We start from the raw sequence: 16,448 nt of genomic DNA, 5'->3' as shown, positions 1-16,448 counted from the left end.
TCAACCAATCACAGCCTTAGTCCTAAGAGCAGTGCCCAGTCAGGAGTGTTCCTGTCCTTTCTCCCTAGGTACCAGAAGCTCACAATGGACAGGACAGGATCAGGCTGTCCTGGAGCCTGCAGGCTGCAATTAATGGTGTTATCTTTTGTTTCAACATATATAATTTTACCTTATTCTTATATTCTTTTTGAGGGAGGGCAGGGACTGATTTCACCTTTTTTACAGATGAAGAAACAGTTCAGGATTCTTCCAAGAACTGATACAGCCTTTAATTTTACCAAATTCAAAGTCTTTTTCCCCACTATAGACTTCTGATGACCTGCTGGGTTACAAGTCTATGAATATGTAAGAGCCAAGTTAATTACTAAACAAATAACCTAAATTATTATGACCTTGGTATTTGCTCTAAACTCCAGACCTGATTTCTGCTAGGGGATGGCAGCACATAATAGGTGCTAATGAGTGGTTGATAGAAACTGAAGAATTGATCAATTTTATTCCCAGAGACAGGAAGGAATAAGGTTCTGTTAAGAGAGAAACTGAAGAATTGATCAATTTTATTCCCAGAGACAGGAAGGAATAAGGTTCTGTTAATCGAGATCAGTTTAGTTCTGTGATCCCACCCTCTGGAGGTAATTTAGTCAAAAATCCAAGTTACATCATACCCCCGAGGCTAAATTTTCCCTTTAAAATCTTATGGCCTATGCCATAATGCCTATTACCATTCCTGGTGTCCTATTACACCTTTTGTCTATAACCTATTCCCCTTAAATAAACCTGCGTTTTGCGGAAGAGAATGGCCATTGTGAATTATTCATATGACTGAAACCCGAATTTTGTTGCCCACCACATCTAGTGTCTACATCAGTCTACTAATTGCTTTGTTTTTTGCTGTTCTTTCCCCTCTGTGTAATGGCAAAAATGAGGTTTGGAACAAGGACCTCTGTTAGGTATTTACACTGTATGAACCTCTTGTCATCCCCATTGCCAGGCTATAAAGGAATACTTTCTCACTATCAAAAGCTTCAATTCTCCATAATATACAGAAGTTCAGGTGCATCCTTGCTTTTGTAAACTCAAAAGGATTTTTGACTTATTAGTTATGTAGACAAATATGGATTTTAAGCACTTACTCTGTGCTAAATACCAGGGCTACAAAAGTAAAAGAAAATTGAGCAGTCTAAAGTAATAATCTCAGTAGAACATGGAGGGAAGGTAAGAAGGGACAAGAGCTTTACAAACAGACTTGTGTATCTGGTCTTAAATAGGGAACCACTGTAGTTTATTGAATGGAAGCATGACAATCAGACTTACACTTTAGGAAATTCAATAGTTGAGCAGAGAATGATCTGGAGTGGGAAGAAACTTGTGACATGTAAACCAATAAGCAAGAACAGTAAAACAGAGGTGCCCTATCAAGTGTCTTTATGTTTTCTTAGAGCTATGAAGTAAAAAATTCTTAATCCCGTTTTGCTAATGGAGAAATGGAAAAGGTTGTAAATTTTAAATTTTTCTGAAGATGGAAACAGCGATAATAAGTACCCAGATAGTGATAGGGAAAACAACTTAAATTGAAAGTACCACCCTTACACACACAAAAAAAACTTCAAATCATATTTAATCAATTCATAGCTTTATTAGTGTTCTGGAGAAAAAATAAAAACAAGACAAAATTCTTTTTCTTTAAATCTCAACAAAAGCCAATCCCCAGTACCCAGAACTTCTGTACTAAATTCCTCTACACTCATTTAGTTTCTCATCAGCTCAGATAGATACCCTATACACACCTCCAACTCAAAACAACCTAGAATTATCATCTTCTCCGTTACCCTTAGGGGCATATATCTAAATCTGAGCCTGTTCCATATCTACCCCCTGCTTTCTACTCACACTGCCGCTGTCTTCATTCAGGAGCCCATTATCTTTGCCTCCCTCTGACCTCTCTTACATACAACTACCAAATCTATATCTCTCAAACATCAACGTTATCATATCATTATCCTGAGTTCGAGAAGCTTCAGTAGTTTCCCACTGTCTCTAGTATACAATACAGATCCAATTTTTATAATTAAACATAGCTTATTGCGTTGTGAAACTGCTCTTAAGCTTTGTTCTCCCCCCTCCCCTTTTTTTAAATTAAAGCTTTTTATTTTCAAAACGCGTGTTCCATATTTTCCCCTCTTACCCCCCACTCCCAGATAATAATTAATCCAATGTTGTACCTGTTAAATCTATTCCAGAACTTCTATAAGATGCTCGAGGCTTCCTTCAAAGTTAAATTACCAGAAAAACAATAAAAAATGTGGTCATCAGTTTATGCTCCTCCCAATTTTTTTCCTATCGTTCAGTTTTGTGACTCTTGACTGGCAGGGCAATACGGCAGTAATAAACTTGGAGCGGCGGTTCGACACTTCCTTCTCCGGTGGATCAGGAGAAATCTGCCCAAGATCACACAGCTTACCAAGTGTCTGAGGCAGGGCTGAAACGCAAGTCTCCCTAACCTCATTCACTTCGCCCTCTGCCTGCTCGCTCCCCGACTCTGGGTGGTCAGATCCCGCCCCTAGTACAAAAGCCGGCATGCACTAGATACTTATATACACGGATAAATTGCAATTGGATTCTAGCTGGACTCATCTTGTGACCTTGGCTAGGGCTGGGCCGTCCACGTGGAGGAGGAACGGTGCCGGGTCCTTCTGGGAGACACAGCAGGAGGTCCGTTCTGCTTAGCTTTCAGTGACCGGCAGCCATCGCTCCGTGAGCCGGGCCTTCGCTCTGCCAGGACCTCCCAAGATCTGGAACAGGAGAAGAGAGTTGGCGGAAGGAAGTCCCGACTTCCCCTCCCCCGCGCCCGATCCCCGCCTCCCCTCCGCAGGGACACTTGTCGGGGCCTGGGTTTTATCCCCCACACTCGGTCTATGGGGGATAAGCTTAAAGACCCCTGGTGGCTGTGGGCGCCGCGGTCTCACGCGTGGCCACAGAAGCAGGCCGCAGGTGATTTTCAGACGGCGCCGGCTCGGCTCCCTCCCCCCGGAGCCCCGCACTACAAGCGTCCCGCGGGGACCGGGTGCCAGCGAGGCCGAGCTCTCTTCCCCACCTCGCTGGGCTATTCCCCATCCGACCACAACTACCCGCCCAAGAGCAGCAAGGATTCGCACAAAAAAGAACAAGGACCTACCTTCAACCTGAAAGAAGCACAGGAACCAAGTCCCTCTAAATTTATACTCCTACTGCTAATATTCTGTTTCCGGAGTACCAAGACTGTTTCCGGGTCAGAAGCTTCAGTCAGGTCGTAGCTGTTAGACCACACCTTGGGAAGAAAAGTTGGAGGGGTGATTTAACCAATCACAATCGCTTCCCGTTTAATGAGTAATTCAGGGATTGGAGTTTCCCGGTCCACAAGATATCGCGAGAACTAGCTCATATAAAAAGCCGCGTTGCGTCTGAGACAGCCTTCTACTTGTAGTGAACACGTGAGTGTCCTTTTGTTGTCGCGGTAGGTGGGGGAGGAGTGGGGTAGTTTAGTGAAAGAGGACGGGAGGGAATCCGCGGCCATCGGCGCCGTGCTTCCGCAGAGAGAGGCGTCTCGGCTTGAATCGGTCTGTCACTGTGGTCCGCGGATCGGGGCCGGGCATATTTGGCGCCGTTGGGGCCTCGGGAGGACGCTGGGCCGGGCCAGCCGTTCGTGGGGCCCCACTTCCCTTGTCCGGGCGCAGCTTCCGCCGGAGGCTGCCGCGTTTCTGAGAGAATTCGGCGGCCTCTGCTGCCCTTCTGAGCCTCTGGCTGGGTTTGGGAGGAGGGGAATCGAAAAGCGTACGTTTCAGTTTCGGTGACCGGGACCTGTTTCCTACAGCAAATGGCGGACGACGCCGGTGCTGCGGGAGGAGCGGGAGGCCCCGGGGGCCCTGGAGTCGGAGGCCGAGGTGGCTTCCGCGGTGGCTTCGGCAGTGGGGGCCGAGGTCGAGGCCGGGGCCGTGGTCGAGGCCGGGGCCGGGGCCGCGGAGCCCGGGGAGGAAAGGCCGAAGACAAGGAGGTTAGTTTCTGTACTTTGGTGCATCTCCCGAACTGCTTGTTTTTTGTTTTTTCCCCCCACCAATTAAATCTTGTGTTTTCTCTCTCCATACTCTGCCGCGAAGTTCCGGGAGTCCATTTGAAATTTGAGGAGGGGTGGGAAAATTGGGAAAAGGGCATTTCTTCTCTTCCCATCCCTCCTCCCCCAGCCTACCAGTAACCCGGGCTTCTCTTGGTATGTCTAGTGGGTTCCTGTTACTAAGCTGGGCCGGCTAGTCAAGGACATGAAGATCAAGTCTTTGGAAGAGATCTATCTTTTCTCCCTTCCTATCAAGGTACTGGGCACTGGGGGGTGGCGTGGCCCGTGTTCTAGCAGCTTTTCCAGGGTCTTTACCAAGAAATCTCCCACCATTTTTGCATCAAGATAAACCCCTTGTAATAGGAAGTTCTATTATAGAGTATGAGCGTGCTGGCTTGTTTGTCTAGGTTAAAGTGGCAGTGTACTTACTGGCCTTGCCACGGCTGGCAAGTTGTGCCTCCTCTAAAATGACACCACCAACTATTTTAACAGGGGAAAAGTGGATTTAACCCAGGTTGTGTAATTATTTAATAAGTCTTGATTTTTTTCCAAGATGTATCTTATAGCATATATTGATTCTGAGATCCAGTTTCTTGACCTGAAAATAAGCGTGTGTAAAACATTTTATCTAATTTGAAACTAAAATTGAATTGTTTAGAAGGAAATGTTTTTAATTTTCATCGATAGCTTTTTATTTTCAAAATACAGGCAAAGATAATTTAATATTCATCCTTGTAAAATCGTTGTTTTAAACTCCCACTCCCTCTTAAACAGCAAATAATCCAATATAGGTCAAGCATGTACAGTTCTAAACATTTCTACAGTTATCATGCTGCACAAGAAAATCAGATCAAAACGGGGGTTGAGAAAGAAAAGAAACAATATAAAGGGCGAAAATAATTACATTGTGATTCACATTCAGTCCCTATGGTCTTCCTAGATGAAGATGGCTTTCTCCATCACAAGTCTATTGGAACTGGTGTAAATCACCCCATCGTTGAAAAAAGCCAAGTAGAAGGGACTGTTTTTTGTAAATTGTGGCTCAGAATTCCAAATCCAATAGTCATTTTCTTTTTCTCCCTCAACTAGGAAGCTAAGCTAATCTTATCTTTTACAGGAGTCTGAGATCATAGACTTCTTCCTGGGATCCTCATTGAAAGATGAGGTTCTGAAGATCATGCCTGTGCAAAAACAAACTAGAGCTGGACAACGGACCAGGTTCAAGGTAATTTGTCTACTTGGGTTAAATCGATCCAACATAGGCCTCATTTTATGGACCTCACAATTGACTGACAGTTAAGACATGTGATTTTTGCAATAAAGTTTACACCCTGTCTTCAAATGATCCTGGGATAAACCTTTCAAATATTTTAAAAGGTTCCTTGTGCCATCCTGGTGGTGTGCCTTAGCAGTCACTACGCTAATGTTTATATGTGGGGAGTTTATAGATACTCATCTAAAGGCAGCTTTTTTGTAGGCTTTTGTGGCCATTGGTGACTATAATGGTCATGTTGGCTTGGGTGTCAAGTGCTCCAAGGAAGTGGCCACAGCTATTCGTGGTGCCATCATTCTTGCCAAGTTGTCCATTGTTCCTGTGAGACGTGGCTACTGGGGGAACAAGATTGGCAAGCCTCATACAGTGCCCTGCAAGGTAAGAGAAGAGGAATGTAACAAATTTTTGTTACTTTTGTGTAATGGGGAGAGGTAGGTCATCACTGACTCTTTTCACATGATCTTCAGGTCACTGGGCGTTGTGGATCAGTTCTGGTGCGCCTCATTCCTGCCCCTAGAGGTACTGGCATTGTCTCAGCTCCTGTGCCTAAGAAACTCCTAATGATGGCTGGAATTGATGACTGCTACACTTCTGCAAGAGGCTGCACTGCCACTCTGGGCAACTTTGGTGAATGAACTTTAACATATTTATGCTAGCAGCATAGTTTTTACCAGGATTAACAGAAATTTAGCACTTTCTAGTAATCTTTAAAGCTGTACTTAGATATACTGACAGCATGGATTTTTAGAACCCAAGAAAAGAGGAATTGAGTTTCTTTTGCAGTGAAGTTAGACTTGCATTCTACTATAAAGGAGGCACGTTCACAATTTGAGACCTATGATTTGGGGTTATTTTTTTTTTTTCCCTGAGGTAATTGGGGTTAAGTGACTTGTCCAGGGGTCACACAGCCAGGAAGTGTCAAGTGTCTAAGACTGGATTTGAATTCTTGACTTCAGGGCTGGTGCTCTATCCATTGCCACCTAGCTGCCCTGGGGTTATTAAGCTTTTAGATATCATTTGAAATGAACACTGTAACCAACCTAGAAATACTAAAGTAGCAAAGAAATGATATAAAAACATGGGGGCCTGTCCATGAATAGGAATTGGGATTTGGAACGGGAATGGGGGTGTGGTTCATGCCATAATTTATATTCATACATATGCTATTTGTTGTCATTGATTAAAAGATAGGTAAGCCAAAATGAAACGAGGTTTGATAATACCTTGTTTCATTTTGGCTTACCTAATACTTTTAAAATATAGCTTTGGGGAACTGAGAGGGGACTCTGTAAAGATTAGAACAGAAAGGTGGACTGAGGGAGTTTCAGTTCCCATTCACAAGTTGAGGCCTTGGGAAGAATGAATTGGGTTAGAAAGATAGTTACTGTTATATCACATGTAACTTCTTCCTTCAACAGCTAAAGCTACCTTTGATGCAATTTCCAAAACATACAGTTATCTAACCCCAGACTTATGGAAAGAGACTGTGTTCACCAAGTCTCCTTATCAGGTATGACATGACAACTTGGGTGGGGGGTGTATGTGTAGAAATTGGGGAAATAACTACCAATCTCCTTAGCTCTGCTCAGTTGCACTTGACCAAGTATGGTGTGACTGTCGTACACAGGAGAGAAAACAAGAATTCCCTTTGATAACAGCTTGACCTACTGTGGTCTCTCTGTTCCTTATGGGATTTGACAAGTGATTTTTAAAACTTTGTTAGAAGTTAAAGCCACTGGTTAAAGCAAAGACTAAGGCTTGCTTTATAATTGCAGGAATTTACTGACCATCTTGTGAAGACCCATACTCGCGTGTCTGTCCAGAGGACCCAGGCAGCTGCTGTGGCAACTACATAAGTGTTTTTTTATAAACAAGGAATAAATTGAACTATGCCTGTTAAGATATTTGTAGTGCTTCCTTATTATGGGTTAGGGAGGGAAAGGGTTGAAGTGGTGGTTGACAAGCCCCTCACCCCCCAGCCTGCTTTGCCAATCTTTGGGGTTTAAGCAGAGACATGACAATACGTATTGCACAGATAGAACTGCAAAGACTTTTATTGAGATGAATAAAGGTCACAGAAAAAAAAAGTCCTGGATCCTATCAATTTGTTGAATCAGGCTGCAGCAGCCTTTTTGGCAGCTTTTCTCTCAGCAAGCATCCGATGCTTCTGCTTTGCAAGACATTTTCGAGCAGTTGAATTGGCTCCAAGTTCATGATCTGTGAAGGCAGAAGAGCTTGTTAAGTCTTTTTGACCGAATTTGTGATTTGGCAAGCCAGTTTAGATAAATCAAAGCCCAATTAAAACCCTCCAGCCTTGTGATTGTGTGTGGACTTTTTGGGTAGACAACTAAGGCAAAGGATGCTTATGTATGTGGACCTTCACTTACATCGATCCTGATAAGCTCTTACAACCTCTTTGAACTGGTTGAACTCCTTCAGACAATTTTGTTGATAGCTTTCTCCTTCTCTCTGCTGACAGGCTTTCATTCTTTCTTGGACAATATTAACAATTTCTTGGTCAACTTTGCTGAAAAAGTGAGAATGGGAAATTAAATTCTCCTCCACCTCCATTCCATACCCAACAATGAAAACGATGAAATCATTTTAGTGAGATTCTGTTTCCCACTACTGGAACTATAGGGTGCCATAGAAACAAGTGATATACATACTAGTCTCTTTTCCACTGCATTTCTGCTTCAAACATGCACAGAATATCCCCTTCCCTGCACTCAGTTATATCTGGTACACGGGGGTATTGCCGATGATAGTAGTATGTTCTATTTTTTGCATGTTGCTTCTCTATGAATTCTGCCAAGAGAAAAAATGATTAAAATTTTCCATCAGTTATCTTCAGAAAAGTTCTCATGTAGCACTGGGGTCTAGGAACCCTAGCTCTTTAGGTTAACTAATTTAACTCATATTTTTGAATTCCTAAAGGTACCTGGGAAGCACTTCTTTATACTATGTTGAGTTCATTCAGCTTTACATTATTCTCAAATACTCCCAAGAGCAACTGTCAGAGCAGTCCCCATTGCTCTCTATCCATGTTAATAAGTAATGCTTTATATTTTACTTTATTCCTTCTCTCACCCCATTTCCCTATGCCCAGCACAGATGCTGAGTGGATCTGTTTCTGGATCACAGCTCAACTGATTTCTATTATGTTTTTAGGTGGGTAGAAGAGGATTTTTTTTTTCTCATTCCCCACGATTACAGACTAGTGTAAGCAGAGGGTGTAACACTTAATACTTGAGTGTACCTGGAGAAGTCCCTACAAGAAAAAGGGTTCACATAAACATCCTAGTCATTTAACTGAAGAAACTAAAACTGAATGGGGAAAATATTTAAAGGTACCATATCCCAACCCTATTCACTAAATCCTACTTTAAATTTCAACTATAGTTAGTATATTCTAGCTAGATTAAGATGGGGGATATTACTCCCATCTAATTGCCTGTGTTAGTCCTGCAAGTGCCCATGCTTCTCATTTATAGCCCTTAAACTCCTCCACCCCTAACTTTAATGGAAATGAATATCACAATCAAAAACTCTCACATTGGGGGGGGGGGGGGGGGGGGGGGGGGGGGGAGGGGGAATAGCTAGATGGTGCAGTGGATAGAGCAACAGGCCTGAAGTCAGGAGGACCTGAATTCAAATTTGACCTCAGACACTTAACACTTCCTGTGTGACCCTGGGAAAAATCATTGAACCCAATTGCCTCAGCCAAAAAACAAAAACAAAAATCTCATATTGCTTTTTTTACTCTCCAAATCAGAGGAAGTACAAACAAATCTCGATTATCTTAATGGATAAATGTAATACACAAACATTCCAGAAGTTCTTTCTATTTGTTTTGGAATGTATTATAAAGTAACATCTCACTCAAAACAAGAATGATACAAAAGGCCTGAACATCAAAAATGATTATCATTAACTCCACATACAGAAGTTGAGCACTTTTTTCATAGTCAAATTCCATAAGGTCTTTCTAACAATCTTGTTTACAAATCTCCCAGAGGACAGTGGATCAGAAACTACAGAAAAAAGGGAGATGAAGGATTGTTAGTGGCAGATGCTGAGAAAACCAAGATGTGACACCTGAAAAAAGGAAGCAGGTATTTCACTTTAATAAACAGATTTGCACTCTCAAGTACAGTAGTTTGCTTAAGATCCAATTGCACTTAAGGTATGATTAAATTCTATATTTACACTTGGAACCAATCAGTGGCTTCACCAACTAAGATTACAGTTCCCAATCAAAACTGATTAGATCAAGTTGGGAATGGAGGGAGAAGAAATCCATACACAGATAAAATCATGAGTGTAGACAGTAACTGACCTGAAAGGTAAAATTTTGAGGCTTCGGTGTAAATCCAGCTCTTTCTGACTCTGAACGCAGCCCTTCAAAGTATAGTGTTATATTGCTTAATATAGAACAATTTCCATCCCAGTATTTTAAGAGGTTAAAAAAAATTCTTAAATTCAAAGGAGCCATTTCATGGAAAATTCACTTCCAAAGAAGTTTCTTAATGGATTGAAGAAATAAATTCTTGTATTATTTTGCATATAATTTCTAAAAATGGATTTATTTTTTGGGACTAGGTTTTTTTACCTTGATAGAGCTGGAAATGCAATGTCCACCCCCAATCTCAATGCAGATAGGTACAGAAGATAACCTACATCATTTTTCTGACTCAGGCCTACTGACCCCTCCTTAGAAAATTTACTGGTTTTTTCCTTCAAGTTCGCCATGGTAGTGGAGGACTTAGTTCAGATACTTGTTCAGTTTTAGCCTTACTGAAGTCCCAAGCCCCACCAAACTCAAGCCTCCCCAAAGCAGCAGGCATTATAGGGATATACCATCATTCCTGACCTCACTATTCAATTTAGTTCAAGGTCTTGGTATAGTCTTCACAAGTCCATGACCAAATAAATAAAGATCATTTCAGTGGCTAAGCCTCAGCTACCCAAAGACACAAGGAGAAGAGTAAGCAGAATAAGATGAAATTAATGCCATAGTATCCATATGTCTTCTGACTTAGCCCCAGCTTCTTGTATGTTGTGATCCTTTGTGGGGTCTCATAACTATGTGGGGTTTTTAAATACAAAATTATGATTTATCATTAAATGTTTGATTTGTATATATATATTTTATATACCCATATACTCAGCACCATATAAAAATTTCTTTGGTGAAACGGGTTTGAAAGCTCTGAATCCTACACATCAATATATGTTCTTTTCACCACTAATCTTATTATCTGTCCAAATCATCTTTCACACTGCAGCCTCATCTTAATTCATTGCTTTCATCATGACATTCCTGTATCAAAAAGCCTATTTCAGTGGCTCTGCATAATCTATGAAATCAAGGACAAACTTTTGATTCTACCATCTTTTTTTATGATAATTATCATGTCCTTTTGTTCCCCACTGCCATTCCAACTCTGGGATTCTTTCCTTCCTCATCTCAGCTTTTCTTGCCCTCCTTCAAGTTTCAGCTAAATTCTTACCTTCTATAAGGATTCCCTTCTGATCCCCTTTAATATTAGTGCCTTCCCAGAAAGCTGGGAAACAGTTTTTACAGCCAATGTTTTTGATAAAGGCCTCATTTCTAAAATATATAGAGAACTGACTCAAATTTATAAAAATACAAGTCATTCTCCAATTGATAAATGGTCAAAGGACATGAACAATTTTCAGATGAAATTAAATCACTATTGATTAGAGAAATGCAAATTAAGACAACTCTGAGGTACCACTTTACACCTCTCAGATGGGTTAAGATGACAGAAAAAAAATGATAAATGTTGGAGGGAGGATGTGGGAAAACTGAGACACTAATGTGTTGGTGGAGTTGTGAAATGATCCAATCATTCTGGAAAACAATTTGGAACTATACCCAAAAGGCTCTAAAACTGTGTATACCCTTTGATTCTGCAGTCTCCCCACTGGGTCTGTATCCCAAAGAAATCATAAAAGAGGGAAAAGGATGCAGACTTTTTTTTTTTAATGACAAGGAACTATTAGTTGAATAGATGCCCATAAGTTGGAGAATGGCTAAATAAGTTATGTATATGTTATGGAATATTATTGTTCGATAAGAAATGATGAGTAGGCTGATTTCAGAAAAGCCTGGAAAGATTTACATGAACTGATGCTGAGTGAAGTGAGCAGAATCAGGGGAACACTATACACATTAACAGAGATACTGTAGGATAATCAACTGTGATGGACTTGGCTCTTCTCAACAATGTGGTGATTTAAGGCAGTTTCTTTTTTTTCTTTTTTCTTTTTTTTTTTTTTTTAATAGCCTTTTATTTACAGGATATATACATGGGTAACTTTACAGCATTAACAATTGCCAAACCTCTTGTTCCAATTTTTCACCTCTTACCGATTTAAGGCAGTTTCAATAGACTTCGGGTGGAAAATGACAATCACACCCCGAGAGAGAACTATGGAGCCTGAATGTGGATTGAAGCATAGTATTTTCACCTTTTTCTGTTTGTTTTTTCTTTCTTGTGGTGCCCCCCCCCATCTGATTTTTCTTGTACTTTCATGACAAATAACAGAAATATACTTAAAAGAATATATAACCTCTATCAGATTGCTTGCTGTCTTGGGGTGGGGAGGAGGCAAGAAAGGGAGGGAAAACTGGAACACAAAGTCTTACAAAAATGAATGTTGAAAACTATCTTTACATATACTTGGAAAAATAGAAAAAAAATTAGTGCCTTCCTTCTGTTGATTATTTCCAGTTTTTCCTGTACATAGCTATTTGCATTTTGCTACCCACATGGGCACTATGCTAAGATTTTCTTGAAAAAAGAGATTGTTTTTTTTTTTTGCCTTTCTTTTTACCTCCTAGAAAATATACCCTTCCTGGAAAATAAATGGTCTCTTAATGCCTATTATGTCCACTTGACACTTAAACTGTTAAATTTCTTAAGAGTAGAGCAGACATTATATCCCTTTTGTACCTCTATTTCACACTAGAAGGCACTTCTTGAAGATTTATAAATGGACTCAAATCCAAGCAAAGGTGAGTTTCCTTGCCGGCCAATAGATGGGAATCCCATAGGAAGCTATATTCCTGTGGAATCCCTCTTTGGAGACAGAACAGGAAAGATGAAGGCATCTCATTAGTCGGAACCACCAAACAAGAATAAGGGCATCAAATTCTCTAGAGGAACAGCCCAAGCTACCCAAATTTGGCCACTACATCACCTACTTTAGCCCCCTGTGGTCCCCAACATGTCTGCTCCAGGACTACATGCTCTGTGGCTATATCAATGAATAGCGTTGGACCTTGAGTAAGGCGTTCAAATTCAGTTCAGACACGGGCCATCCACTTTCCCTGACCAAGCCACTTAATAGTCACCTGCCTCAGTTTCCCTATCTGTAAAATGAAGTACTTCGAGGAGGAAAAAAATGAGATAATGGGATAAATAAATGCTTATTATTATTATTATTACTGTTATTCCAATGGAAAGAACCCCGCCCGGGGAGGGGGCTCCACCTCTGACCCGGGCAATGGCTAAGCCAACAGCTCCCTGCTGGCCTCAGTTTCTCTTTCTAGATGGTCCTTCCGACCAGTGACCCTTTCGTCCCCGTGCTCCCGCACTACCTGCCTCATTTTGCCCTTCGGTTCACCTTGTTCCAGGTTCTCCGAGATCCCTTACCTCTCGCCCCCAACCCAAGGCGCGCGCACGCGTACAAGTGCGCGCACACGCGTGGACGCGCGTGCCCGAGGAGGGTTCGCTCCGCCTCCCTACTGGCCCGGGGGAAGGGGCACTGGGAGTGGAAGTGGGGGAGGGAAAGCTATTTGGGGGCGCCCTACCTCGGAAGCGGGTGACGGGCTGGTCTATGAGGAAGTTGAAAACGTCCGTCAGGATAACGACCGGGTTGGGCAGCGAAGTGATCGGGTCGGGCGCCGGTGTGCGGCGCGGCGGCTCCGGATACACATCCTTGTCCCAGTCCTTGGGCATGGCGGCCGCGGGACGATACGGGCTCCTCTAGGCCTCAGCTCTCAGCTCGCTCGCAGGGCCGCCCCACAAGTCGTGTTTCCCCTTCTCGAGCTCTCCCCTCCGCTGGCTTCGCGCGAGGCCTAGCTGCAGCAGAGTAAAGGACGGGCAGAGGGGACCGGGCAGGGGCGGGGCCATGCACCCGCCTGCGCATCGGAGGCCATCCGTCCGGGCCCCAGCGCCACGCGCAGAGCACTGTGGGAATCGTAGTCCGGGCACTTCTGCAATGATCGATGGGCGGGGCTTAGTCAGACGGTCAAAAAGTCTGGATCAGAGAGAATTAAACATTGCTGTTTGAGTTCAATTTTTGCTTTTATTTTATTATTGTCGGTTTTTTTCCCCTCGAATTAGGCCTGTGGTTTTATTTTCTCCTGTAAGAGACTCTCTGCCATTGCCCATCAGCAACTATCTGCCATTTATTGCCCAGTCAACAAGCCATGATGATGAAAACCTTCCCTGGGTTTGAGGAGATTACATTCTAACGGGAGATACAACAGATATAAATCAAAATATATATTATAAAAAATAGAAATACGTGTTAAATAACTTTAAAGGGGATAGCACTAAACGTTAGGCGTGAGGGAGAATGAGGAAGACCTCTTAGAGGAGATGCTGCTGTATCTTTTTTTTGTTTGTTTGTTTTGTTTGTTTGTTTTTTTTTTAATTTAATAGCCTTTTATTTACAGGTTATATGCATGGGTAACTTTACAGCATTAACAATTGCCAAACCTCTTGTTCCAATTTTTCACCTCTTACCCCCACCTCCCCAGATGGCAGGATGACCAGTAGATGTTAAATATATTAAAATATAACTTAGATACACAATAAGTATACATGACCAAAACATTATTTTGCTGTACAAAAAGAATCAGACTCTGAATTATTGTACAATTAGCTTGTGAAGGAAATCAAAAATGCAGGTGGGCATAAATATAGGGATTGGGAATTCAATGTAATGGTTTTTAGTCATCTCCCAGAGTTCTTTCTCTGGGCGTAGCTGGTTCAGTTCATTACTGCTCCATTAGAAATGATTTGGTTGATCTCGTTGCTGAGGATGGCCTGGTCCATCAGAACTGGGCCTCATATAGTATTGTTGTTGAAATATATAATGATCTCCTGCTCCTGCTCATTTCACTCAGCATCAGTTCGTGTAAGTCTCTCCAAGCCTCTCTGTATTCATCCTGCTGGTCATTTCTTACAGAACAATAATATTCCATAATATTCATATACCACAGTTTATTCAGCCATTCTCCAACTGATGGACATCCATTCAGTTTCCAGCTTCTAGCCACTACAGAGAGGGCTGCCACAAACATTTTTGCACATACAGGTCCCTTTCCCTTCTTTAAGATCTCTTTGGGATATAATCCCAGTAGTAACACTGCTGGATCAAAGGGTATGCACAGTTTGATAACTTTTTGAGATGCTGCTGTATCTTACAGGAAGTTGGAACCATTACTGGGTCTGTACCCACGGAAATCATAAAGAAGGGGAAAGGACTCATATGTGCAAAAATGTTTGTAGTAGCTCTTTTTGCCATAACAAAGAAATGGAAAATGAGTAGATGCCCATCAATTGGGGAAAGGCTGAACAAGTCGTGGTACATGAAGGTAATGGGATATTATGCTATTGTTCTATTTCTATAAATTGTTCCATAAACAATGATGAACAAGCAGATTTTACAAAGGTCTAGAAAGATTTAAGGAAACTGATGCTGACCAGAACAAGCAGAACTAGGAATACATTGTACACAATAACAGCAAGAATGTGCGATAATCAGCTATGGAAGACTTAGTGCCTGGGTGACTGGAATGATGGTCATGCCCAGAACAATAGCAGTAAAGAGGAGAAGCATAAATTTTTATTTATTGTTTTTACTTTTTTTTTTTTTTTGGATGAGTTAGAGATACCTAGAGGACATTGGGTTTGAGTTCAAAGGTCAGGAATTCCCATGCTTTCTTTTGGAATTTATGTACACAATCTTCCCCCTGGATGAATACTGGATGAATTTTGGTTGATAATATGGATTGCAGTAGAATTTATCCTGTAGAAAAGACTCTCAGCCCAATGGCTATCTCTGGTACTCTGGTATCCATCTTGTAAAATGCACCAAGAGATCCTGAGATCCTCCTAAACTGTGGCAGTCTTCTGATCTAGGTTACTGAGAAAACAAGGAAATGCCTGATCATCCTGGAAGCACTTCATATTCATTTCTCCCCTCAGTATTCTTCAAGTCACCTAATTCTGTAGGTTTAGAATCATTCTTTTTATTTATTTATTTGCTTGTTTGTTTATTTTTTAATACACATTGCTTTGTGAATCATGTTAGGAGAGAAAAGTCAGAGCCAAAGGGAAAAACCATGGGATAAAAAAAAAAAAAAAAAAGGGAAGTGAACCTAGCATGTGTTGATTTACATTTGGTCTCCTTAGTTCTTCTGGGTGCAGATGACATTTTAAGTCCAAAATCTTTTGGGATTGCTTTGAATAGAGTCATGCTTGACTCTTCTCTCTTCGTCTCCCTCTGTATCCAATCAATTGTCATCTTATAGCTTCTACTGCTACCACCACATTTCTTGTCTTCGAGTGATAGGAGCATGGTATTAGTAATCCTTTTCTTCCAGATGCCTTCAATGCACTCCAATGCACTTCAAAAACTGCCCACACCCCAGAGCCCCCAGCTCAGTGCCATGCCATGTGTAAATCTCCATTTTCTTTTTTCCCTGTCCTTCAGAATCAATTTATGTCACTGCCAGGCCTGGATGTGTGTGAATCAAGGCTGCCTTCTCAATCAGCAAGCTCCTCCTACCTTAAGTTCACTTGCAGCTTTAATATATTGTGGCTCCAGAATGTTTCCAATAAAGTGCACCAAATCTCTTTTAAATGTTCCGATCCTAGGCTAAATCCTTTTCAGGACTAAACCCAATTGTAAGGGAGAGATTTTTCTCTCTCCCTTATAATGTCTTCCCTTTAATGATGTCTTTCTCCTTACTATAGCTAACTGCTCAGTCTACTAAACTCCTCTATGGATCTAGCGTGCTAGTCAATGGCATACTCAGGCTTC

General features: G+C 41.8%; 2 protein-coding genes and 2 non-coding genes across 4 annotated transcripts; 2 read left to right on the top strand and 2 right to left on the bottom strand.

Annotated features, from left to right (window-relative positions):
• Positions 1–2,876: 2,876 nt before the first annotated feature.
• LOC111719391 lies at positions 2,877–3,007 on the bottom strand. The gene has a single exon (XR_002769547.1). It is a non-coding gene; the product is annotated as a small nucleolar RNA ACA64 (small nucleolar RNA).
• Positions 3,008–3,507: 500 nt separating this feature from the next.
• RPS2 (ribosomal protein S2) lies at positions 3,508–7,260 on the top strand. The gene is made up of 8 exons (XM_012543265.3): positions 3,508–3,596; positions 3,851–4,030; positions 4,254–4,343; positions 5,205–5,312; positions 5,565–5,738; positions 5,828–5,987; positions 6,779–6,870; positions 7,136–7,260. Exons 2-8 carry the CDS (start codon positions 3,854–3,856, stop codon positions 7,214–7,216), a joined length of 882 nt encoding a protein of 293 aa, XP_012398719.1. The 5' UTR covers positions 3,508–3,596; positions 3,851–3,853; the 3' UTR covers positions 7,217–7,260.
• LOC111719388 lies at positions 6,930–7,063 on the top strand. Its single transcript, XR_002769544.1, has one exon. It is a non-coding gene; the product is annotated as a small nucleolar RNA SNORA64/SNORA10 family (small nucleolar RNA).
• Positions 7,261–7,387: 127 nt separating the features above from the next.
• Positions 7,388–13,569, bottom strand: NDUFB10 (NADH:ubiquinone oxidoreductase subunit B10). The gene is made up of 4 exons (XM_003762011.4): positions 13,204–13,569; positions 8,030–8,168; positions 7,748–7,887; positions 7,388–7,577 (listed from the first exon to the last, which is right to left on the bottom strand). The coding sequence occupies exons 1-4, from the start codon at positions 13,349–13,351 to the stop codon at positions 7,474–7,476; spliced, it is 531 nt and encodes a 176-aa protein (XP_003762059.1). The 5' UTR covers positions 13,352–13,569; the 3' UTR covers positions 7,388–7,473.
• Positions 13,570–16,448: the final 2,879 nt, after the last annotated feature.

The sequence above is a fragment of the Sarcophilus harrisii genome, chromosome 1, assembly GCF_902635505.1.
Source record: "Sarcophilus harrisii chromosome 1, mSarHar1.11, whole genome shotgun sequence".
NCBI classification, from domain to species: domain Eukaryota; kingdom Metazoa; phylum Chordata; class Mammalia; order Dasyuromorphia; family Dasyuridae; genus Sarcophilus; species Sarcophilus harrisii.
This window is presented reverse-complemented; position numbering and strand designations above follow the sequence as displayed.